General features: G+C 38.8%; 3 protein-coding genes across 3 annotated transcripts; all 3 read left to right on the top strand.

The window, feature by feature from the left end:
- Position 1: 1 nt before the first annotated feature.
- On the top strand, positions 2–5,987 carry LOC146317004 (mannose-binding protein C-like). The gene is made up of 5 exons (XM_084733386.1): positions 2–1,884; positions 2,164–2,357; positions 3,566–3,652; positions 4,153–4,212; positions 5,519–5,987. Exons 1-5 carry the CDS (start codon positions 1,754–1,756, stop codon positions 5,899–5,901), a joined length of 855 nt encoding a protein of 284 aa, XP_084589512.1. The 5' UTR covers positions 2–1,753; the 3' UTR covers positions 5,902–5,987.
- Positions 5,988–10,259: 4,272 nt separating this feature from the next.
- Positions 10,260–11,527, top strand: LOC146317003 (mannose-binding protein C-like; the record flags this gene model as incomplete). Its single annotated transcript, XM_084734153.1, has 2 exons — positions 10,260–10,491; positions 10,831–11,527. Coding segments are annotated over 2 exons (615 nt in total), but the record flags the coding sequence as incomplete, so codon positions are not given.
- A 3,896-nt stretch (positions 11,528–15,423) lies between these two features.
- On the top strand, positions 15,424–26,098 carry LOC146317002 (peroxisomal succinyl-coenzyme A thioesterase-like). The gene is made up of 11 exons (XM_084734816.1): positions 15,424–15,653; positions 15,740–15,936; positions 16,051–16,150; positions 16,244–16,434; positions 18,497–18,666; positions 20,952–21,071; positions 21,667–21,749; positions 21,868–21,961; positions 22,786–22,866; positions 25,055–25,196; positions 25,323–26,098. The coding sequence occupies exons 1-11, from the start codon at positions 15,619–15,621 to the stop codon at positions 25,457–25,459; spliced, it is 1,350 nt and encodes a 449-aa protein (XP_084590942.1). The 5' UTR covers positions 15,424–15,618; the 3' UTR covers positions 25,460–26,098.
- Positions 26,099–26,272: the final 174 nt, after the last annotated feature.

Below are 26,272 nucleotides of genomic sequence, written 5' to 3'. Positions count from 1 at the left end.
CCTTCGATCCTTTGCAAATCTTGCTTTCACTGAAAGTTTTTCACTTGTCCTTGTGAACCTGTTGGTGGGTAGCAGGACACGGCAGCAAGAAAAAAAATCCTTATGTACTCCCACATTATGTTAATTAATCAATAGTTGCTGGAGATGTAAACATGAAAACTGCTTCAGTTTAGGAAAAACTGCTCTCAGGTATGTTTTCTTTGAAATGTAACAGTTTTTATTGTTATAATTCATTCAAGTATAATTGCTTTAGCAACATGGTATTATTACTGTTGCACAGACATTCTTATATGAAAAAGAATTAAAGTAACTAATAAATGAAATACTGTACAGCACAAGTATATATAAAGAGTATTCTTAAGGCATAGAATAAAGCAGCACAATAAAGTGTACAGCAGAATGTTTTAGTGAAAACATGTGAACTGAATATTTTGGTTTGGTTGCCTCATCAAAAGTGACAGGAATCTTTGGGAATCTCACCGTTTGATTCAGAATAATTTCTGATTCAAAATCACTTGATTTAAAGGAAAAATCTGCAATATATTTACTGTAATAAATCATAAAGTGACTTGTGTCTTGTGAAGAATTTAAGACAATCCTGAATTACAAGCAGTTGTCCCGAATCCTGAATCTTAGCTTTGTGTATTGTAACTGTCAACAGTGTAATGATAAGCAATATATTTTTATTATTATTATTTAAATTTTTCTTACTCAAGAAATGGCTCCACCAGACAAACCAATTCAAATGAGGTGGAATTACTGCCATTTCTAGACTGATGATTAATGATTGTTTATGCATTTTTAATCAGTTCATTCTCAACAGTGGTTAATGTTTAATCATTAACATCCCTACCAGCACTGATGTTGGTTTTTAGATAATAGCATACATATGTTTTCTAGGGCTGCAACTAACTGCGAATTATTTATCGATTCATGTGATGATTATTTTCTTGATTAATCGGTTAGGTGTGTGGTCCAAAAAAGGGACAGAAACGGGTTAAAAACATCGATCAGTGTTTCCCAAAGCCTAAGGTGATGTCCTCAAATCTACTGTTTTGTCCACAACCCAAATATATTCAGTTTACTGTGGACTTAAGGACTAAAGAAACCAGAAAATATTCACATTTAAGAAGCTAAAATCAGATTAATCAAAATACTTAATGATAACTTAATAATGTATTAATAACTGGAAAATCATTGCAGCCCCAATGTTTTCCAAAAGACCTAACCTACCTCATGCAAAGACAGTTGTGAAACCCCAAATGCACCCAAACAACTGCCTGTACTGAAGACAGTTGACTCTGTTGTTTGCATGCAGTACTATTTTGTGTACTGTGTACTCCACTATGCCCTCTTGATATCCAAACCTACATGGAGCACAAAAAGTCCTCAAACTGGACTGCGAAAACTCTGAGATCATCCCAACTGGCCTGAACTCAGGCATCCTTTACACACAGGACTTGTCAGAGGAAAAGTATGATGTGTTGAGTAATTTTCCTGCTCTTCTCATTAAACCTCGCCTTACAAACTCGGTAAACTTTGGCCAGAGTAGATAAAGATTTAAAATCAAAACGTGTTGGAAAACATTTGGTTATGCCGTCACAAATGCATCATGCCAACTGTCAAAACTGTCACGAATGTTATTTCATGTAAAGAATATATTTGAATGTGTGGTAAGACATTTTAAAGTGTTATTGTTGTCACAATGTTCTGCTATTGTTGGTTATAAAAGAGGGAGGGTTCTATATCCCAAATGAGACCTTGCATCTGTGGTTTACTCTGGACTGAATCCCTCACACATGAGTTCTGCCTAATGTCTCAGTCATTTTTCTTTGGAGGGAGTGAAGAAGCAGCACACCCAGACAACCGCTTCAAGTTTATACGGTGGGTCTTTCTCTGCTTATCGCTATTTGAAAGTAAATTTTGTGTGAATTAGACATTTTAACATTATTAACTTGACTCAACAGATTGATGTCTGTTTAGTGCAAATGAAGAAATTTAACTTGCAATTTTGAAAAGTAATTTTAGCCACTAATTTTTGATTGTAGTACAGCTGTTTGGAACATCTTCAAATTTCACATTTACATTTCACATGTAAACGATGATCAGCATATTTTTGATGCAGCATGTAAATAAGAAACTTCTAAACTGTATTTCATACAGCTTTCAATTCTGCACTGAGAAGATGAGGCTGTTTCTCTTGTTCTGCATCTGTGCGATGGCTCCTGCTGGATACAGTCAGCTCCAAGGTCCTCCTGGAGAAAAAGGTGATCCAGGATATCCCGGGCCACCAGGTCCCATGGGGATACCTGGTCTTCCTGGAGATGGTGGTCTCCTGGGTATGAAAGGTGAAAAAGGTTGGTATCATTGACTTGGTAGACTCTTTTGTCCAAAGCAACTTAAAGGTGGGGTGTGCTGTTCTAATCCATAATTTTTTTTTTTATCAAATTCAGCAAATATCTCCTCACAGTCCTCTAGCTCCCCGTTCTGTGAGCGCTGAAAAAACCCCTCACGTTTCTACACACCCCCAGCTATATGAATGGGACGTAAACAAAGTGATTTGCACTGAGCCACAAAACACTATTCCAGCCAATCAGCAACAGGTGATGTTCACACTCATGCAGAGGATGGGCAAAGAAGGAGCGGGGATGAGGGATGTGAGACTGTTAATTCACCCCAAACAGGGCTGTAAGCTAATGAGTGACATGTTAATGTATGTGTTTGTGTGTCACTCACCAGAGCAGCCAGTGCTTTCTCTTTTGTCTCTCCTGTCTCTCATATTTCCCCACTCCTCTCTGTACGTTCATGAGGTAACTTTAATCCACTTTTTAATCCCCAAAGTTGAAGAAAAACAAACTCTGAGCTCTTCTCTTGCTGGTAAACGGGTCTGCGACTACTCTGTGGGTCGCTGCTGCAGGCAGGTTGAGAAGCAAGAATGATGATAAAGTCACTGTTTAACCCTAAAAGTTTAAAAAACAAACTCTGAACCCTCCTCTGTCTGGAAAAAACTGCTTCACAATACCTCGATGGGTCGCTGCTGCAGAGAGGTTGAACAGCAAGAGTGAAGATAAATCCACTTTTTAATCCCCAAAATTGAAGAAAAACAAACTCTAAGCTCTTCTTTTGCTGGTAAACGGGTCTGCGACTACTCCATGGGTCGCTGCTGCAGGCAGGTTGAGAAGCAAGAGTGAAGATAAATCCACTTTTCAATCCCAGAAGTTTGAAAGCTAAACTCTGAGCTCTCCTCCTGTCAAGAAAAGAATTGGCACCCTAGTAAAATCAGTATGATTCTGGTGTTTCTTCTTCAAACATCTCTGGTCTGTGCCCAGCCGTCTCCCCCAAGGCTCTCTGACTCTCTGACTTCTTGTCTTGTCTGTCTGAACTCAGGCCATCTTTAGTCTGAACTCTGGCACCTCTCTGTTGGACAGGATTGAGTTGTAATGTTCTGGAGCAGGTATTTTTCAATCTGCCTCCAATACCCTCCAGTTCCTCCCATGTCACATTCCTTATAGCTCTTCACTTGGCTCTTTGTGTCTTGTTTAATTTCTCTTTCCCTGCTTTTCAGGGGATAAAGGACCCAGGGGATTCCCTGGACCTCCTGGATTTTCTGGACCGAAAGGACCACCAGGACGTGAAGCAATGTGTGGAGAAGGTAATGTACTTTATGGATTTTGTAGAGGAGAAAAGTTCAGTTTCAGCAAATTTTTGTTCCTTGATCATCCTGCAGAGGGAGATTTTAGCACACATGGACACTTCTTGTTAGACAATTATTGTATATTTGTTTAAGTTTTTCAGTCTGGGGAGAAGGAACAGATTTCAGGGCTGCAACTAACTATTATTTTCATTGTCGATTATTCTGTTGATCATTTTTCTCAGTTAATCAATTAATTAATTAATCTTATCGCAATCTTGTCACTTGAAAAATAGGTCCAAACATGTGGAGCACACGGACATAGCCAGTACTTTCATTACTGATCAATCTGTTGATCATTTTCTCCATTATTAAATTACTTGTTAAGTCCATAAAATGATGATCAGCGCTTTTGTACTCTACTTTTGCACACGTTATGGTGCTTAACTTTATCTATCACACAGATGTGAGCTCTGTTGTGCTGCAAATTTTTCCAACTAAACTTGAAGTGTTTGATGCAGATGGTGCCAGTTGCCCAGCCCTGAAAGCCTTACAGGAGAGACTTACCAAGTTAGAGTTGGGTAAGTGTCAGAAGCAAGAACTACGTTTTCATCAAATTCTTGCACACAGAACAAAGTTACAGTACAATTTCAGCTCCACCGATATGGGATCTTTTTAGTCTGAGACAGATACGGATTTTAAGAGATTCATTCAAGAAATTCACCCATTGCCAATATGGTGGCCGACACAGTAAGTTTGGAGCTGAAATGAAAATATGACAATGCAAAAGTACTCAGAGGGCTGCTCTCTCAAACAAATAAAATTATGCATTCAAGCGAAAGTATGTCAGTATTATCAGCAAAACGTAAAGTTACTCTTTGTGCAGTAAAATGGTCCCTATCTGTGTTTCAATGTTATATATAATGTTTTTATTTTAACATTACAGTTGGATTCATGTGCATGTTGAATTTTACTGCTGTAGATGTTTGAGGTTGTGCTAATCTTAACTATTTTATATACTGTTCAGGTAACTTATCATATATGTTATGTATAAAATATTGATTTGAAAAGCAACTAGTAACTACAGTTGAGAAATAATAAATGCACCGGAATAAAAAGTACAATATAGAAGAAGAAAGTAATTTACAAGCACCTATAAATTAGAGCTGAAACGATTCACTGGTGCATCAATTATTAAAGTAATCCCTAACTTAGAAAATGTGAATGTTTGTAGTGATTATGTTCATCATCGATCAATCTATCACTCATTTTTCCCTGATTGATTAGTCGTTTCATCCATAAAATGTTGATCAGTGTTTCCCAAAGTCCAACATGACGTCCTCAAATGTCTTGTTTTGTCCACAACCCAAAGATAAACACTTCACTGTCAGAGAGGGTTAAAGAAACCAGAAAATATTCACATTTAAGAAGCTGAAATCAGAGAATTTTGACTCTTTTTTCTTAAGAGATAGATTAGATTAGATTAATTATTGCAGTTTGAAGTGTTTTATGATAACTGTTAGGTTTATAATTTTTTTCAGCTGTTTCTTCCTTTGTTGTGCACAATTTAAAGACAAAAAAATGTTGAAATTTCCACCCAGTGAAGCATTTTTTTTTTCACTAGAGGCCATGATAACGAATTGGCACCTGTGTGCACCGTGCATGGTAGTATATGGTTCTTTATTTTAATACCACTAATAATCCCCATTTTTACTAAATGTATGTACAATCTGATGACTGATCTTTTTATCTTCTTTTATATCCGTATTACAGAATCCCACTACATGTTTTCTTTTCCTCCCCAAGCCTGTTTGTAATTCATGAGAAGAAATATGCTCATTAATTAATTTATTTATTCTTTATTTGCTGCATATTGTTCCCCCTCAGCCATAAAGTATGACTTTGTGCGGAAAGCTGGTCAGAAATACTTTGTGTCCAACAAGGAGAGAGCCTCTTTCTCCAGGGCCGTCGAGTTCTGCTCCCAACAAGGCTTAGAGCTGGCTTTGCCCCAGAACCAGGAGGAGAACGACGCAGTGACTCGGTTCTTTGGGGACGTTTACAAAACAGCCTGGATCGGCGTCAACAATAATAAAGCAGAGGGGAATTTTGCGACCGACGTGAAAAACCGACCTCTGACCTTCACCAGATGGGGAGACGGTCAGCCAGACAAATCCATCCAGGATACAGGCTGCACCATGCTGTCAGAAAACGGAGTCTGGAGCGTGACACCCGAATGCTTCCTGAACGCTTTCATCATTTGTCAGATATAGAAAAGTGTTATTTACCTTACAAGACTCACATCATATATTTCTCTTGACTTTAGATTAAGTGAATCTTCTTAACCATAAGTGGCTCAGGTTGGTCTGTATACATAAGCAGAGAATTAAAAAAATGTTAAACTGATGTTTAATTTCCACTACAGGTATTTGCTTTCAGATGTAATTATTTCACATATACTATTATCTGTTTCATATCTTAATCTCTGTTGAAGTAATAAAGTATATATGTGGCATAACTGTTGCACAGACATATTCCTACATGAAAATAACTGAATTAAAAGAACTGTACACAAGTGGGGTATTCTGAGAGCATAGAAGGGGATTCAATGGTGATCCGGCAAAGAGGGCTTTCATTTCATTCATTCCCACATTTAAAGCTACTACAAGAAACTTTCATATTGTGTAGATTTTGGAGGCAGTTGTGTTTCCATGACTGTAACCACAAAATATAACGTCTCAAGTAGAATTATCCAAATAAAAATGTCCTCCTGCTTCCTTTTAACTGGATGACGCACTGCTCACTGCAACTTTGTCTGGGAGAGACAGTTTCATGACCAGTTAAAATGTCCTTGTAGTAGGTTTAAAGTTTAAAAGAAAACTTATTTAGGCTATATTTTTGTTGGTTTGGGTAGTGGTTAGTGGGTCAGAAGTAAATTTTTACTTGCCCCTGCACAAATGGTTTTATGAGCACTAATAAAGGGGCCGCAACATCTATAAAATATCAGAAAACAAGTCCAGGTTGAGCAGGAACTCCAAATTTTAGAAGTTGAAAACCTCTGAAAATTAGTTTAACAATTACTTAATTATCAAAATAGTTTAATAGTTTAATTCTTTTTTTTTTACCACTTTCCCATCTGGGCAAGTGAGATGCCAGATTTACTTGCCCAACATGGCATTTTACTACAAGCTTGCAGTCTTTATTGTTGAGCTCTGCAGAATGAATAGCAAACCTTGAGTTGTGGCAAATGATTATTTTCATTATCAATTAACCTGCTGATTATTTTCTAGATTTATCATTTAATCTATGATCTTTTCTGGCTGAACTAGGGATGCTCGTGATTAAACATTAATCAATTAATTGACTGATTAAGAGTGTATTAATTGTTAATGTATGTTTTGTGTGCCATTTCTCCAGAGCTCGCAGGTTTTCTCATGATTCGCTTTGTTAATCTAGAAATGGAAGTAATTTAGCCCCTCTTGACATCGTTTTGTTTGTTGGAGACATTTGTGGAATAAAGACAGGAGGACAAAAGTTGGTTTAAATTATGACTAATGTTAACCAATATTAAAATAATGTAACTTATAATAAATGTTCATCAGGTTTATCAGTTTGTGCAGCTATTCTTTCTTTGTTGTGCACAATTTATTGATTGATTGATTGATTTAATGATTTAAAAAAATGGGGAAAGCATCTTTCGTTACTCGAGGCCATGATAATGACTTCTGGTTGCTGTGAGAGTCATGAAGTGTCATAATGATTTAAGTTGTAATTCTGCTGATAATCACAATTTTTAATTTATCTGTAATGTAATTACATCTTTTTTTTTTTTTTTTTACTATAATGGAAGTCAGTTGCCTTGTTTTGGAATCCAGATTACATAATCCCGTTACATCACTGTTACATCACAGATGGGTCAGGCCATCGTAAAACTGCCATTTATCAGGAAAGAAAAACAATCAATGTTTTATGTTATTTTATATAATAAATGATCCATTGTAAGGCACAGTCATGCATTTTTAAAAACAGGCTTATTTGTTATCTTTCTGACATTGTTTGTTTAAAAAGGGAGGGACGCTTTTGGACTCAGATGATCTTTTTTTCTAAGTTATATCCCAAATGAGACCTTGCATCTGTTGTTTACTCTGGACTGCTTCTACCTAATGTCTCAGTCATTTTTCCTCGAAACGAGCGAAGAAGCAGCAGCACACCCAACCGAACACTCCAAGTTTATAGTAAGTCCCTTTTTATTTATCATTATTTGGTTATTTTGTGTTATGAGGACCTTTTAAACAACTTATAACTTCTGAAAAACTATATAAAAGATACCAGTACGGTTTATATAGTTTTTTTATATATATATCTGCAGATCTGTAAATACTCGCAAAAACAATTCAGTTTATTTTTAACAAGCTGTGGACCACTGGAGACATGCAATGCCTGTAAACAAGAAAACTATATTTAATGTGGATTTCAGTTCTGCACTGAGAAGATGAGGCTGTTTCTCTTATTCTGCATCCTCTGCCTAATGGTTCCACCCAGCCACAGCGTAAGTTGGTGTAACTTGGATACACACTAATCTACTGTGACAAAGGATACAGGAATTTAATGCGTGTGCAAACACCGTAGCGCTGTGGGTTTTACAGCTTCCAGGTTTTCCTGGGCCCAAAGGTGAAAGAGGATCTCCTGGAGTACCTGGGATTTCTGGACCTCATGGACCACCTGGAAGAACTGGTCTTCCTGGATTTCCAGGGATGAAAGGTGGATATTATCTACTTCAACACAATAGCTTTCCAAATAGTATCGTTTCTGACCAAACTTAAGCCGTATTTTGTCTGAATTTTGGTATTTAACTGTTGGACCAGCAATTGAGTTTGAAAGAAAGAAGAAAGAAAGAAGATCAAGCAGAAATAATAATAATAATAATAATAATAATAATAATAATAATAAAACAAAGTTACATGTTTCAAGCCTGGCTGAGAAAAATTCCAGCTACACTTTTATTTCTTTATCTAAAAAATGAACTATTCTGTCAGAGAGCTATTTATCATGAAAGTAATGTAAATACAATTTCAAGCCATTTCAAGCACTTCATCCAAAATCCAAGCACCATTCACACCTTTAAAACACTTAAAATAGGATTTTAAGCACTAACCCAGTATTTTATATATAACAAAAATACCAAAAGATATTAAGAAATGATTCATTTAGGATTTTTAATTGACTTTTTAATCCCTTGCAAGGGCCCGTCCTGACTGCTTGTTTAATGTCTATTTTGCTGCTCTTCAGGGGAGAACGGAGACCCTGGACCTCCTGGATTTCTAGGAGAAACTGGACGGCCTGGACAACCTGGACTTGATGGAACATGTGGACAAGGTAATGTACTCAATGGATTTTGTGTTAAGTTCTGTTGATTATCCTGCAGAGGGAAATTTCAGTACACATGGACACACTATTTATTAGACAAACAGCAGACACAAAAAGTACATTGCATTGCATTACCTTTGTGAATCTTATAATATTTAATTTTTGTTGTGGCTGAATCAAAGAGGTGCTGATTCAACTCCCATAGTTTCTAAACTTCTCAATACAGTGCATTTCAAAACAAAACCATCTTAACTGCAACCAGTGTTTTTAATCTGTTGACTAATTGATTTACTGCTTGGTCAAATAACTTAAGATTTTTTTCAGTGAGGGAGAAGGAATAGATGTCATTTTAAAGACATTTTAAAACATTTTAATTAACTTTTTTTGTGGAAAAAAACAGATTTTTATTCAAAGCAGAGTATTTTTTTTATGTCTTATCACAATTCTCACATTTCAGAAGCTGAAACCAGTAAATTTTTTGGCGATTTTGCTAAAAGAGCTTGACTAATCATTTCAGCCAGCAAAAGTTAATGAAATGGCTCCTCCTGAACAGAAAGTGAGTAGTTTCATTCATTTTCTGTACATACATATGGAATTGCATATGGATTTTAGTTTTTCAATGAGGCGGGAAGAGAAGATGTAATTTGAAGAAATTTTGACAAGGTAACTTAACATTTTTCTTATCAAATCTGGAGGGAATCTTCATTTCATAAAGTGCTCTTTTATTGGTTTGTATTATACTGCAAGGTGAACGTGTTTTTCTACAACAGAACTTGTTTTGATCCCTTTATATGCAAAAAAAATTAACAAGTGAAAGAGCACAATATTGTATTTAAGCTTCAGTTACTCTTAGGCAGTGGGTTTTGGGGGTCTCCAAATGACCCTCTTTATGTTTTTAGAAAACACGTGGCATACCCTTCAAAAAAATGTGTAAATATTAATTTTCTGTGGTGTTGTTATCACATTTGAACTTGGGACTATAGATAAGGAAAACTGCTGTGGACTTTGTTGCGTTTTCCAGATAATAAGTCACAGTTTTAGTAATCTGCAGGCATGTTTTTCTTCAATTTGCTGTTTGAGCTTCACCGTGCAGAAATGAAAACTTTCAGCACACTCTGAGAAATGGGACTATTCAGTGAAGTAGAATAAACTTTTAATCAACAATAAGTGCTTTAATTCACACATTTTAGTTTTTTCAATGAGGAGAGAGGAGTAGATGTAATTTTAAGAAATTTTGACAAGGTTATTTGAATAATTTTCTTATCAAATCTGGAGGGAATATTTGAAGAAAACTAATAAATCCTCGCATTTAAGAAGCTGCAACCAGAAGTGTTTGATTTGTAGAGGCTGCACATCTGCACAGGTGGACACAGATGTGAGCACCGTATCGTTGCCAAGTTTGGTAACTAAACTCGATCTGTTTGATCCAGATTCCGCCGGTTCCAGCTGCTCAGACGTCGAAGGCTTAACGACGAGCCTCGCTAAGCTAGAGTTAGGTAAGTGTCATAATCGAAGACTACAAGGCAGCGTTACATGAAGTGAGTGCATGGTGAATCTTTGACCACTGTAACTCCCAACATTCTGGCATAAACTAAACGTCACTCTCTCACTTCCATCCTCTCAATCCTGGCTTGTCTCCATTAGCTCCTGGTTCATTTTAGAACTGATTTTAAAGGTGTGTGCACACCAGGTTGAACCAAACCCTGGACCTCATGGTGCAAATCAAAATAAATTAATTCATAAGTTTCCTTGCATTAGGCTCTCATGGCCACTGTATAATGTAATTCTGGTTAATAAAAACTAATGTGCCTATTTGCTGCATGTTTTCCCCTCAGCCATAAACTACGACTTTGTGCAGAAAGCTGGTCAGAAATACTTTGTGTCCTACAAGGAGAGAGACTCTTTCTCCAGTGCCGTCGAGTTCTGCTCCCAGCGAGGCTTAGAGCTGGCTTTGCCCCAGAACCAAGAGGAGAACGACGCAGTGACTCGGTTCTTTGGGGACGTTTACAAAACGGCCTGGATCGGCGTCAACAATAATAAAGCAGAGGGGAATTTTGCGGCCGACATGAAAAACCGACCTCTGACCTTCACCAGATGGGGAGACGGTCAGCCAGACAAATCCATCCAGGATACAGGCTGCACCATGCTGTCAGAAAACGGAGTCTGGAGAGTGACACCCGAATGCTTCCTGAACGCTTTCATCATTTGTCAGATATAAAAGGGCTTCGTCAAACAACAAAAACAACCGTTTTTCATATACCTGATCTTTGAAGTAGTTACTTGTCTCAAGTTTAACTGGTTAGATTTAGTGCTGACTTAACTGTGGATCAGAAGCACAAAAATTATATCTGCAGAGGGAAGAAAAAGATGCATTCACTCAAGCTAATTTCCAGTGAATTAAAAAAATACCGGCCTTAATGTTATCCTCATTTTGATGGAGATTTAATGGAGACTGCCAGAGCTTTGGAGATACGATTTGCAGTGTATTATTACTTTTGCTCAGACATGCTCCTCTTTGAAAAATGATTTAAAGGAGACCCTTGCATTCAAAAATGAGTGCTGCACTCCGAAGAGAGAGCTGGATTAAATAGGATGAATCTGTGTGTAATAAAGTCCTATACGTTGATCAGATGTTTACGTCTGTCAATGTAAAGTTTAAGCCCATTATCATGAAGACAAAAGCCCACTGCTCTGAAAATACACACAATGACTGCCTGCCAGAGTTATTAATATTTTGAATACATTGAATTTAATGACTTATTCATTTGGCATTAATTTAAATTCTAATAAACATGAAACATAAACAGACTTTCAGCCCAGAACACTGTTAAAAAAAGAAGTTGATTCTACTGATTTTTGACTTTTGAAACAAACTCAAACTCTTAAGTTTTGAAATAAACTGAACAAAGTTTTGCCAATCTATAATATTTTATTAAGATAATTTACTTTTCTTCTTTAGATACACTTGGATCATTGTTTGGGTGCTTGAAAATGAAATGGTTACAAATGAAAAATTAAATCATTTTAGCTATTATTCACTTTCACTTCAATGAGTTGACAGTTTTTGAAATGCAATTTTTGGTGGGATTTCTGCAACTCAAAGATTCAAGATTATCTGAAGAAGAAAACTAAATTATCTCAACAAAACATTATTACTTGATAAAACTTTTTCCAAAACTTAACTCAAAAAATCTCTTGGAGTAAGTTTCCTTGAAATTCGGAGTTTTCTTAACTTTTTTTGTTTTTATAATACCAAATGTTCCCAAAATGAGTAAGTGTCTGTTTATGAGTTGATAGAAAACACTAAAAATCTTTTAGAAGGAGTAGATGTTTATAACGGTTAAACTGAGCGATATGATAATGGAGTCTGGCAGAAAGACTGAACTACAACTCTACAGTTTTTTTTTTTCTTTTTCTTTTTTTGGAGCAGTGTGCTTTTGTTTTCACGATCAGCTTTACATTGACAGACAGATTAACAGTTATACAGACCTGATCAACTTACAGTGTAGGACACATTGTCACTTGTTATTATGAAAATAACAGCCTGCCTGAGCTTCACGTCTGGAGGGAGGAGAGAAAAAGAACTTCAACCACAGACTGTATATTAAATAGGGTTTTAACATATTTTATTCACTATTTTAGTCAGTATTGGGATTGCAGTAGTCATTTTTAAACATTAAGATCTTATATATATATTTTCCATTAAAAGCAGTAGTGTTTCTTATTTTCTTTTACCTTTTGGGAGGTTTCTATTGAAAGTATTTGCACAAATCTAACAAATGTTAAAGTAAAACTTCTCACTGGGCTGAACTTCAGTGTTTCACAGCTTTCTCAGGATTTTACCTCTCTGTTGTTCTTGTTACCTGACAGTGATGTCACAGTATAGGCTGCTTACACATCCTGTTGCACACTAAATAACGTCTTTTGTGCTGCACACATAAACACAGAGATTCTTGTTAGCAAATTATGTTAATTTTAATTCAATTTTAAAGAGACAAGTGTGTAAAAACTGCTTTGTCTGCTCAAAATGTCTACTCTTGTATCTTGTATGTGTCTGTGTCATTGTGTCCAAAATATGTAATGACATTTCTGCACTCAATGTTCACATCTTTGATTTTACACAATAAATGATGCTTCATTCGAGTCAAAAAAGTTACTGAGGTTGAGATTGGTTCATCACTGCTATATTTGCATTTGTTTTGAATACATAAAAAAATGGAGAGATACAGATTTGTTACATATTGTTTAAAATCTCCTAATTTGATACTCTCATGATAATTGGATTGCAATTCTATGAGCACTGTGATTCGATAATATGATTTATTCAGATTTTTATTTGCTTCTTGAACACTACGGGACCATAGGAAATATTAAATCAAACACTAAACTACATCATTAGCCAGATTTTCAAAAAAAAAAAAAAAAAAGCACATCACACGTTAGTCTGTCTTTCTGAGACCTCAGCAGTATCACCTCTATGCTGCATATAAAAATAGTAAATAAAATACTTTTTGGGGTAAACTGCTGCATTTACTACAGAACTGAACTTGCAAACTGTCCTTTCAAAATTCCGGAGTGCAAATAAGTCATGAATGTACAAAAGAATTAATAAAAATATGTAATTTTAGCTGTTCTTGCTCATTAAGTAGTATAAGTATAAACGTGCTGCCTTCTCCTAGCTCGCAATGTCTTTCCAAGTGGTAGGTGCAGTTTAACCTAATTGGGAATTGTGAGTTTTGACCCTTAGAGGATGCCGTAGCTCCTCAGTGTTAAGCGTTGATGCCAGAGTAATCGATTGATTTAGCTTCATCCCATAGATCAGAGGGAATATATGACTGAATGTGTGACCACACACGTCGTCCTACGACAAGCATGTCAAGTACAACAGAACCGTTTAATAGGATAAATATCACCGCGACCGCGATATTAATTTCCGTTAGCGCGTTATAGAAAAATTCCCATTATGTGTCAGCATTGAGCTAACGGACTAGGCGCTAGTTATTGCTACGTATAAACATCAATTCGGTGATGGCAAAGGCAACGTTTATTATTGCTTGTTTATTATTTAGCATTCATACTATCAAAACCGAAGGGGATTCTTAGTTACGTTCCACCGCTGCCCAAACAAACTGGAGTGAGACGCTGGCGCCATCTTGTGTCCGCTCAGAGTGACGCTGCAGTGGGAGGAGAATGAAGGAGCAAGTTGAACTTTTCACAACGACGCGCGGCTGTTTGTGACTGTGCTGCGGTTGTAGCTTTAAATCACTAATTCAGTCACAACCTCAGTCTCAGGACACCGCCGGGAAGCAGCAGGTTCAGACTTAAACGAACCTGGAGACAAACCCGAGGACAGTAGGTCGAAAGTCGTCCTCACTCTGCTCGGACAGTAAGGGCATAGCTACGTTTCTTACGCAAGGATTTGTTATTTTATGTTATTTTGGATAAGAAACGTTTTTTCAGCCGGTTTTCCCTCAGTAGAATCAACTTCTATGACTGTAAATGAGCGATTCCTCTGTGGTTGTGTTGGAGAAACGAGTTATTGTTAATACGCAGTGGAATGTAATCAGTACATTCCACTTTAGGTTACTTTAGTAGGGGAGACCAGGGGCAGGTGTAACATTTTTTTCGTTCCTTCATAGCGCATCAGCTGCTTGAAATTCTTGGTGGGGGCAGTTGAAATACTGAAAACAATAAGTCACATTAACCCTCTGTATTTCAAATAAAAGTACCCCTCAAAGTAATCACATTACTGCTGCAGTATCTAATATTGGACCTCATATCCACAATTTGTTCTTATTTTGAAAGTAACCATTGATTTACCAGTGTCTGAACAACGCACACTGTAAGGAATATTTAACATGCGTGAGTGTTTTGTATCTGACTAATCCCATATAGGGTCAGTCATCAGACACTTGTTATAATTATAAGTAAAATATATATTGTCACATAATAATAAAAAAAATGGTGTTCATTGTGTTAAGGGGGGGGGGGTTTACAGTTAAGCCTTCCCAGTCTTTTCCACATCTATTTCCTGATTCACAAATTTGCTGCTTTCATCTATTTTAAATCATTATGTTCAATATTTTAGGAGTTTTAGACTGCTGGTCAGACAAAACAAGTAATGTGAAGACATCAGTGGATCCCAGAAACTGATAGACTAATATGTCAGACCTGTCAAAAATATAGATAGAAATATAGATTAATTTAATAAATAAGACTGTTTGTTAAATATTTAAAATATAAGTGTAAAAAGAAACACAGAGTTTTTCCTTTCGGCTCTTACCACTTGGTAAAGTATAAGAAAAAGCTTTTGATATGTTTTCTCTGATCACCAACTCTTTGATTGAAAAATAACTAAAATGATTTATCTTTATGTTGTACCTCTTAACTCTTTCATTTTTTTCACTTCGGTTACTTTGCATCTTTCTGCTCACATTTACAGCATCACAGTATGGTTTTCACTTCTGTTTTAGTTCTTCTTACAGCCTCTTATCATGGTGTATCTGCAGTTCTTGTGTCTTGTGCAAACACTCTGGCACATGCTTATGACACCTGCCCTTATGTAGTGTCTAAGGGGCGTTGCTTATGCTAATAACAACCTTCTGGCCACGCCACACCAGTTTATGATCAAGTGGGATTCACCGTTCAGCACACTAGGGTAGGAGTAAATTTGGATGGTTAAGACTGTTTGGTGCAGTTGACTTTTCTTACTTTTTCTCTCTCTTTTATGTCTGCTGAGTTCAGGATGGACAGGAAGAAGTGTTCTGTGATGCTGTCGGTTCAACCGTCCAGAGGACTTGTGGATGAGAAGTTTGTCATCCTGGTCCAGAGCGCACCACCTGGTTTCCAGCTGACTGTTCGTGCCCTCCACAAGTGCGAAGATGGACACAGCTGGGAGGCATTTGCTCACTACGTCACCAACATCACCGGGACAGTGAACGGTATGTGGTTTAATGTCTAGACTTCTCAGGAAAATTAGTTTAGAATTTTTTACGTTTGAATTAAATTATGGAATTGCATGAGCGTGATAATTTTTCATATTTTACTTACTACAGTTTCAGAGGATCCCAGTCTTGGCGGGACATATTCTGGGGTTGAACAGATGGGTCTGCTGTGGAGCTTCAGACCAGTTCCAGGCAGCTTACCTGGGCTCAGGTAAGCCAACAAGGACAGAGCTTTTCAGATGATACCAATCAATACTGAATCAATTGTCAGTATCAGAGTCGCCTCTTTCCCATCATCCCTTAGACTAAGGAAGATGAACGTCCAGACTCCCATGGTGGTCATAATCTCAGTGTACCAGGGTCACCAGACTGAGGGCTTTGCGGATCTGGAGCCGCTGGGCTGTGCGGTGGTGGAGCGCTGGTACATGGCGCCCGGCGTTCGCAGGATCCCGATCAGAGAGAACGGACTCTCTGCAACCCTCCTCCTGCCCCCAGGTAGGACCAGAGGAGAGTCTGGAGAATCTTAACATAAAGGTGTTTTCACACCAGCCTTGTTTAATCCAGTTAAAACGGACCATGGTCCATTTGCCTGTGTGGTGCGGTTCGTTTGGGCTGATGTGAAAGCTGTCAATTGAACCCTGGTGCGGACCAAAGAACCGAATGGAGTCCACTTGGAAAAGTGGGTCTCGGTGCAGTTCCAAACAAACTCTGATGCGACTCAATTGTGAACCAAACATAGGATTTTATGATAGAAGATGTGATTTTGGCATGACTTCCAAAGCTAAATCCATCAGTTGATCGTTTAATATTTTGAGGGGGCAATCATATGATTGATAAGATATGACCTATATTGAGGCAAGTACCTAAGCGCACCTGTTTTCCCCGGTTAACAGGCCAAAAGCTGTTCAAGCTGCTGTGCTTACATCCTACTTTGTGTACTTTGTCTGATTAAAAAGTGTGTGACAGCGATCCCACAGTAATTCAACTGTATGACACACACCTGTCCGCCTCCCCCTCCCTTTCTCGATCTCTGTCTCAACAGAGAAAACAAAAATCCTGATGCTTTCTTCTTATTCTTTTCTTCTCCTCTTAAAACCTCTGTAAATTCAATATATAAAGATCTACAGTTGTGCTGTCAGACGCAGCGCGCTGTCTCTATGTGGACATTACGCACATATTGGGCACAGCAGGTCAGCAAGGTGCGCACAGGTGCGCAGTGTGACCCCTTATCCCCTAGCCCAAACTTGGGGGTCGTAACAAGGGCTATGGTTTGTGTACCTCAGGTGTTTTCCCTTCTTGATATAAAGAAAGGTCTCGCCCTGTAAGCTATGAGACGCCTTCTTTTCATCCTATTTCTTTCAGTCATTATTCATAACATGCCATAATTTGCTGGTTGTTTCTTTGTGAGCTTAAATACACACATCTGAAGCAAAAAGAATCAGATTTTTGCACATGGGTCCTGATGATGCAGTGATGATACAGGATGACAATGACCAAAACTGTCCAATCAAGGATTTATCTGTCAGTCTGTAAAACTGCATGTTTCCTCCTCTTGGTTCGTATTTAAAAAGTAAATGTGAACATGAACTGGAACGGGACTAAAACGCAACCATATATTTTTTTTTCTTTTGGTCCGGCCCAAATAAATGAACTACCGGTGTGAAAACGGCCTTAGTTGCATTAATCATTAGCTAGTTAGTTATATCTGATAGCTCATCTCAGCAAATCATTGCTAGTTAGCTAACATTTTATATCGAGTAAGGAACAATGTGTAAAACATTGACTGCTTAACAAATCTATTTAAACAGGAGAGCTGTGGTTTTTCTGCATTAAAAAGTGCGCAACAGTAATCCCACAGTAATAATCCCCGAATCATTACTGTACTGACGCCTCCTTTTCGTCCTGACATGCAGCGATTTGAAGTGTAATAATATTAATAATGCTTATAATCTGCTATTCATTGTGACACAAAGAACATGAATAAACACATCAGAAGCAGTAAACTGATACAGATACTTCTGTCAGTCAAAAGTTGATTTCCCTGCATGGGCCCTGCTGATGCAGGATGACAGTCGCCAAAAATGTCCAATCGGCGTCATTCCTCTTGATAAAAGACTTTCGTGTAGGATACCTTGCTCTGAGCTCCACCAGAAGCCTGGTTTCTCCTCTCTCCTTGTCTTCCCAAGGTCCATTTAAGGAACAGAAAGATCCTTCACGTTGGTGGATGAAACAACTTCTGGGAGAGGAGAGAGGAGACGAGGAGGCATAATTAGTGTAATGAAAAGCACCCTGCATGGACTGTACATGTCACTTTTTAACCATCTTCATCTTTAGTTTTCTTCTCAACATAGACGTTGAAAGTAGAGGAAACAGGAAAATTGTCGAGGTTCCTCCAGGTACTTAGCTTTCTTAACTTTTATTGGAGCACAAAGCCTAAAGAGGCAGGACTAAGGAATGGTCTGGTTGGCATTGTTTGGTTGGAAACACTCAGAGTTTCAGGAACATCAGTAATATACAGTATTGCCATGTAAACTGTGTTGTTTTGACTTGCTTGAAGGACCAGGACCTTTCCCTGGCGTGTTAGATCTGTGGGGGGGCGGAGGGAAGTTGGTGGAGTACCGTGCAGCGCTGCTGGCCTCCCATGGATTCGCCTCCCTTGCCCTCGAGTACGTGAAACCACAATCTGTGTTGGGAGGCGGTGAGATGGTGGACGACCAGTACTTTGAGGTAAATCCAATGAGGTTTTAAATGACTGATTTCCAATGTGTGTGTTCTGCTCCTCACTAGTGGCTTCTTAAGCTTCATGGGGAGTCTTGAGACCTTGATTTTAAGGGGTGTAAGAAAACGTATTTTAAAAATATACAGTCCCACAAGTTCCCTAGGGCTGAAACAAATCATTTCAGCTCTAGATTAGTCATTCATAAACTTCCTTGATGCTGTATTACTGCCACTAATCACCAGCATCAGAATTTTTTTAGGAGAGAACTCAAGCAGTCACAGTTCTTGTTGTCTGATCATGATGCCTCCATAGCACCGACCTTTATTTACATTTGTTTTCAAGCCCTAATCTAAAAAATACAACCCCTCTCTTCAGAAGATTTATTATGTATAGCTTTAAATAATGAAATACAGATTTACACTTTAGATCAACAAATTTCTAGCAAGGAATACAGGCGTGGGGCGTCCTGGAGTCAGAATACAGATCAAGAACTGTTACCTGCATACTGGTTATAATTATTTATTTTGGGGTGGCATGGTGTTAGGGTTGTGTTGGTTTATGCAGACTGAAAGTCTTTGTGTCACACACCAGGTTTCTTATCTCTGTGTTCATTATAAAACCATAAAACCTGGTTTAGAGGTTCTTTAGCCTTCACTGAGAACAGAGAACATTCAAGTGTTGAAATTAAGGTCACTGGGGGAAATGTCAACTCGTCTTGGCTTCTGAAGGAGGCATACCAGAACTGTGAACTCGGTGTACAGCAAGGCAGCAGCATCTAACTACACTGTGACCAATTAACAAAGTTAGCCTTAACGTGGTAGAAAATTTTTAACTTCTCCCATGAGCATTGCAGGACAGGAGGGAGTGGCTGCGTCTGCAGTGACGTGAGAATTTGTTCACACAAAACTTAAAAAGGCAATCAAAACGTAATCAACTTGAATTTCAAAAAAAAATTGTGAGGCTTCTTTTATTGGTGGAAAAGGTTGCATGTTTTAGTGGTAAATGATTTTTTAAATGGACTTGAGACAGACGATCACGAGGTTGATAATGATTCCAGAATCACGCACGATAAATTCAAAGATTAATTAACCAGTTCAAACCAACTCAGTTCTTGGACTGGAGTCACATTTGGACAAGATTTTAATGTCTTTCGATCCAGCCTGAAAGTCAGAGGGTTGGCAGTGTTGCAGAAATCAACACTAGTCTAGTCAAGTCTAGTCCTGCAGGGGCAGGTTAGACTGCTTGTAGCGCTTTGTGTGTTATGTGCTTTGTTAGCTTCCCCGGCTAGCCAAGTCACTTGTATTTTGTGTATTCTGTGTCTTGCTCTGTGTCTCCACAGTTAACAAAGACACTCTTTGGGCGCCTCAAGTGCTTTGTAACCTTCTCTCGCTTGAAAGGACACTCATTGTCTTTTGTGTGTGTTGTTTAATTTAGAAGGTGTTATGTTTGATTTAGTAGGTTAACCATTTAATTATGTTTGCTTTGCTTAATGTGAACTTGATTTCTTATTAAAGAGAGTCTTTCTTTACACTTTTTGTCAGTTTTCCCTTCTTCCTTTTTCCCCGGTGACATTTAATTATTGTTACACCCCTTATCCCCTAGCCCAAACATGGGGGTCGTAACAGGGGCTATGGTTTGTGTGCCTCAGGTGCCTTCCCTTCTTGATATAAAGTAAGGTCTCGTTTTTGGTGTCTGCAGATCTCTTTGTTTGTAGTGTATAACTCACTGAGTATTACATTGTATGAAATTCCCTCTCTGGTCTCTGTTACATGTAACTCTCTACTAACAAGTGTTATCACTGTGTGGAACAATGACTGAGTGAGGAACCTAAAACAACATCAGTAAAGTTATGTGCAGTTTTAAGATAGGGTGAAGATCCTCTTGTTACAGGTTCCTATGGTGGAAAATCTGAAACATCCCAGTCAGAAGTAAAACAAGCAACAGGTCTGTAAGAAGAATTATGGCGCTGTGGTCTGTGGCAGCAGAAAGGGAAGGAAAAAATTGTCATGCTGTTAGTAAAAGGATCTATAGATACAGTGGCTGCTCCCTGATAGTCGATGATTCGAAACATTAGTTCAAGACCCTTCAGTCTTTTTTTGTTTTTGTTTACATTACATTAACAGAATAGAACAGATATAAACATACAAAAAATGCACAGCAAAAACATTTCAATGAGGAATTAAAAGAGGTCATAAATATATTTTATATTAGCTGGCATACTTATTAAAAACTCATGACGACATCCGTCACACAGCTCTAATGGTTTGTTTTCTGACATGTTCTCCTGCTGCAGAGGGCCTATAGGGTCCTGGAGCAGCATCCTCAGGTCCTTGGCAGCAGGATTGCCATAGTGGGTCTTTCCTTGGGCACCAGTGTCGCCCTCAGAATGGCTCTTAGCTCCAAAGTTATGAAGGTAAGGCAACCACAGCTGAAAGTTATGCTGCAATCCATTGCAAGTCGATAGTTCCAATCTACATGAGTACATGATGGAAAGCATGGACACCCACTTTAAAAAGGAACGGGAACAGAGCTACAGCTATCAGTTGTTTTCGTATTCAAGTATTCTGCCAATTACTCCATCAATTAATTGAGTAATCGAATAAGAAACACTTTTGCTTTATTCAAGTGCAATAGTAAATATGCAAGAGAAAGTCTCTTAAAATAAACAGTTGTGTATTACTAAAACTGTACTCTACTGTATTATAGTGTAATACAACATAATAGATGTAACGAGTTACCAAAGTCTATTTGATCGGTCGAGTCCCTCTCTAGCTTGTTTGTGAACACATCTGCACTTTATAGACAGCAAAAATATAAAAAAATAAATAAAATTCAATGCTTCTGTATAATTTTGAATACATTTTTTGTCATCCTGTAGAGTGTTTCTGCTCTGCACCACTTATTGGATCTTGCTTGTACATAAAAATGAAATCCATTCAGCTTTCTGTCTCAGCTGAGGGTTGTAAAACCTATATTTTAAGGGTGTGTGTGTGTCTGTGTGTTCTCAGTTTAGGTGTATGGTGTGCATTAGTGGGAGTCATGTGCAGCCAGTTGACGGACCTTGGTATGGAATGCTGCTGCACTTTGACGAGTAAGTTGACCTGCCATTAGTTACTTTATGACTTTTTGACAAATCGGAGTTGACTCACCATCACTCAGAAATGGGGGGAAAATAAAGATTTTTTCGATTTTTTCTTTTGTCCAAACAGGAATGCTACAAAAACCCGCATCGACGAGCATAACCATTTGATCTGGCGAGATCTGGTGCTGCCCATCCCCACCGACTCCTCACGGAAACTGGATGTGAGTACCACTAGCCAGTTGGGAAGCTGTGTAAATAAAAACAGAATGCAACGATTTCCAAACTTTTATTCAACTGAACACAGTACAAAGACAAGATTTTTAATGTTCAATATGATAGCCTTTAATGTTTTATGTAAATATGCACTCTCTCTGAATTTGATGCCAGCCACACATTTCAAAAAAAGTTGTGTCAACAGCAACAACAGACTGGGAACATTGTGCCATGCTCAAAAAACACCTGTGTGGAACAGATGATCATGATTGGGTTCACAAGGAAGGACAGGACGAGGTTCATTCAGAGTCTGGAGTCCGGAATGATCCCTCAGGTGGCGCTGCATTAAAAACTCACTTGATTACTCAGTGGGCTCGGGAATTCTTCTGAAAACGGCTAGTTAGGACTTCTCTGGGCCCGAGCTCACCTGAGATGGACTGACAGAAAGTGTGCTGTGTCCTGAAGGGAGAGGGCTGAACGGGGGTTTTGCAGGGTGTGAGGAGTCCTTTAAAGTCTTCAGACTTATTATTTAATAAAGGACATGAAGCTGTCATTTTCCTTTTTTTTATATTGTGATAAATATTGCATCATTGACTTTTTATTATGCCTTTATCCTACTCTGAGTTTTTGGTATTGTTTACATCCCAACTTAAGAGCAGTGGAAATTAATTGATATTCTTCCATTTTTGGCTTAATCTATAAAACTGAAATATTTATATATAAATTTGCCTCTGAAACTATGAGTAATGTCTCAAGAATCCACAGAAAAATGATCCCATGGGTGATGTCTCGTGATAAAGCTGAAATGTTACTGCTTTTTGTGTCTGATCAGGTGGGACGACTGAAGTGTCCTCTGCTGCTGGTTGTAGGTGAGGACGATCAGAACTGGGCCGCCTACGAGTCTGCAATGGACGTGAGTTTGCCGACGTGATGACGTCCTGTGTGAATAACAAGCTCAGTCCAAACATTTAAAGTTGCAGCAGTAGACTTTACTGAAACTGACCTGAAAAGTTAATATTGGAACGGGAAATCTGACACAGTACATGATGCGTTCATGAGACATTCTGTTTGTCTCCAACTATCAACAGTCTACATGTGCTGCTGGTTGGCTGGTGCCCAAGAAAATAAGTATGCTAAAGTTGACATATATAGCTGGTGTCCTACTTCATTCTTAATCTAGAACAGCACTGGTTTAACAATAGGCTCATGAGCTTTTAAGTCTTGAAATTTCATGCATTTTCCACAAAGATTTCTTATAGTCAAGAGATGACATCAGCAAAAACGGTATAGAGTGCCTAAGTCACGCCCCTTCCCATGTGCCCCATGTGACCTAAATTCAGAAAAAGCGGGCTATGGCAAGAGAGAAATAATTTTTTGATCGTGCTTGAAGTGTGCCACAAATCACACGTGTATTTTGTCAATTTCCAACAAATTTACAAGTCAATAAAGTCTCAGTTTGTAGCAGGTTTGATGTAGTTCAGTTTAGTTTTGTGCGAAACCACTTGGTGAACTACATCTCACTTCTCACACGTTATATACGTCACGAATCTCCTCCTGCCCTTTGTAACATTATCTTACCTGAGGTATTTTATCCAGCGACTCCTGGTCCTTGTATCATCTGTGAAGAGAGAGAACAAAAATGCACAGACATCGTAGCTTCAGCAGCTAACGTTGTTAAAAAAATATTTTGTGTCTTGCCATTTTTTCTTCTTCTGGCACTCAAGGAAGGTGGATGCTTTTTTTTCTCTCGCTCCCTCCCTGCCCTTATCTGCCCTGCTATTGCTCTCTGTCCGGTGCTGTCTCTGTCTAAACTTTCTCGGAGCCTCTCTCAGCATTTTCCTCCAAAACCAAAATGATGGATCTGGTCAGCTGGTCTCTTAATGCAATCGACCAAATTTTCTCCACAATGAAGATGGGTAAAGGAGAACCCGCCTGCCCCGACGGAACGTTCGCAGCCGGTTACACGATGGACTCCTGGGAGAAGTGGAGGATCGTGTGTCTGTCGGTCCTTTCCGTGGAGGATGTTGAAGACATATACATAATTGGATTTATGATTTCAGGCTGCTGATTGGTCTTAGCAGCTTCCTGACTTATTGCAAAAATAGGAAGACGCGGGCGGCAATTGACAAGCCGCTCGCCTTGAACGAGGGAATGTGCAGGGCTGCCAGCACTCAGACTCAAGCGATTTGTGAGCTCAATCGCAAACTGGATGCGTTTCCTGAGCTCCTTCGCGAGATGGGTACCAACTTGGAGAAGCTGTCAGCTCGGCTCGGCTGAATCTGGCCACCAATTCAGACATATTGAAGCAAGCCACCGGGAGACTCAGAGAGACTCAAGGGCAGACAGAAAAATTCCAGTGTTGGCCCGTCCCAAAACAAACTGTTATCTCCATTGGCTCCCAGACATAACGGCCTTCTCAAGGACGCTTATCTCTCCACTCTCCTGGATGTTTCTGCAGACAAGATGCTCTGACCCCCACCTCCTTCTGGGTAATTCACCCTTACCCTTAACTCTACGCCTTCCTTGGCCCCTCACCTCCTCCCTCCCCCGTGCGGCATAGTAGGCAAAGGTTGAGGGCAGCGCTCTGTGTAAGAGCTGCAGCCCTCCCTGGGCGACTGCGCTGTGACCCCCCCCCCACTTCCTTCCCCCACCCACATGTGCAGGTGTCCGAGTACTGTTATGTCTTAACTGTTGCTTGTGCTGAGGTGTTTTTTTATTCCAAATCCCACACTGTGTCCCCCCTCAACAGGTGCATAGTTTGGGATTTGCTTTTTTTTCCCCCTCTTCCTCCCCTCCCGTTTTCATTTGTTTTTCATCTAAGTAAGCGGAGCGCTGCATCGTGGCTGCATCGTGGTCCTCCTGTCCCTGTCCTCCCATGTCAATTATTCGTACTGTCTTTTGTGCTTCTGTGTCCTCTGGGAGGGGTTGTAACCAAATGTCATCTCGTTGCACTTGTGTAATGACAAATAAAGGCATCTATCTTTTTCTGAAGTTAGGTCTCATTATGGGCCGTGGATCAGGTGTGATTTAGGCACTCTAGAAGTAGAACATTTATACAAAATTACAAATCATGCAGTTTTTTTTTCATTCCTGTTTTTCAGATGAAGGACATGATGGAGCGGGCGGGAAATGGCTACCTGCTGACTATCCTGTCGTATCCAAAGGCCGGTCACCTGATTGAACCTCCATACACGCCACACTCCCGAGCCAGCATGTTCAGATCGATCTCCAGTCAAGGGAAGGGTAGGTTAACCTTCAGGATGGGGAACTGTAGTGACAAACTGAATTCATAATGGAATAATTTGGAGTTTAAAAAAAAAAAAAAAGCGCTTCAGGCTTTTTGATTCAGTCCCCTGTTGTCTTTTGCAGTGATGGCTCTGTGGGGCGGAGAGACGCCAGAACATTCTTACGCTCAGGAAGACGCCTGGAGGAAGATGCTGGCATTTCTGAAGGAGAATCTACATGGAGGCACAAACCCTGATGCAATTCCATTTTCCCGTCTGTAACTGAGGCAACAACTATTTACTATACAGCAGTGGTTCCCAAAGTGGGGCGCGGGTCCCCTGGGAATGCACAGAGCTACTGTGGGCGGGGCCGTGGATTACCATGGGGAGAAATATAGAGTAAAACAAAGTTAGAGGAGAATGATTTTTATAGTTTGCTGATGCCATTATGCTGACCTTACTTTCATTAAAATCAAACTTGAATTAAAGAACAAAGTGCTTTACAAGGGGAAAAAAAGAAAAACATAGTAACATCTGTGTATTTCATATATACATACTTGAACCTGTATGCAGACATACTGTAAATACACACATAGAGATAAATTTAAATTATTTTTTAAATAAAATAAATTGAATAATATTATATGAAGCCTTGTGATAAAAATACATTTTCAGAAGTGATTTAAAAGAAGATACTTGTTTAACAACTGACATAAGACTTAATGTTGTAGACATGTTGTAGCTCTTTGCAGACTGTCAGGGCCGGTGATAAGGATTCCTGTGTTAATTATGACCTCCAATGTATTTCAGTAAAATAGACATTATTTACACCCATTAGCACCAACATTTTTATTTAATTGTACTCATTTGGTTTTGTAATTAATTGTTAGTTGATATGTGTTGTGATTTTACACATTTTAAGTATCGTCACTGTATTAATTTTAAAAAGTCTGGTACTGCCTACAGCCTGGCCTGATCATCGCACACCTCTGCCTCTGGATAGACCCTTTTCAGTTTTGCAGTTTTTGATGATCTGACTCTTTTCAGTTTGAATGTACTTACTATAAGTTGCTGCGGACAAAAGTGTCTTCCATA

The sequence above is a fragment of the Lutjanus erythropterus genome, chromosome 13 (genome assembly GCF_056507025.1).
Source record: "Lutjanus erythropterus isolate fLutEry1 chromosome 13, fLutEry1.hap2, whole genome shotgun sequence".
Lineage (NCBI taxonomy): Eukaryota > Metazoa > Chordata > Actinopteri > Lutjaniformes > Lutjanidae > Lutjanus > Lutjanus erythropterus.
Note: the sequence above shows the minus strand (reverse complement) of the source record. Positions and strands in the feature narration are given on the sequence as shown.

What these genes read in the sequence shown, in the direction of transcription:
- LOC146317004 (XM_084733386.1), top strand. Translation starts at nt 1,754, where the DNA reads ATGAGACCTTGCATCTGTGGTTTACTCTGGACTGAATCCCTCACACAT. An exon ending in AACCGCTTCAAGTTTATACG is followed by an intron (nt 1,885 to 2,163) that starts GTGGGTCTTTCT and finishes TATTTCATACAG; the next exon opens with CTTTCAATTCTGCACTGAGA. An exon ending in ACTTACCAAGTTAGAGTTGG is followed by an intron (nt 4,213 to 5,518) that starts GTAAGTGTCAGA and finishes GTTCCCCCTCAG; the next exon opens with CCATAAAGTATGACTTTGTG.
- LOC146317002 (XM_084734816.1), top strand. Translation starts at nt 15,619, where the DNA reads ATGATCAAGTGGGATTCACCGTTCAGCACACTAGG. An exon ending in CATCACCGGGACAGTGAACG is followed by an intron (nt 15,937 to 16,050) that starts GTATGTGGTTTA and finishes TACTTACTACAG; the next exon opens with TTTCAGAGGATCCCAGTCTT. An exon ending in TGGACGACCAGTACTTTGAG is followed by an intron (nt 18,667 to 20,951) that starts GTAAATCCAATG and finishes CTCCTGCTGCAG; the next exon opens with AGGGCCTATAGGGTCCTGGA.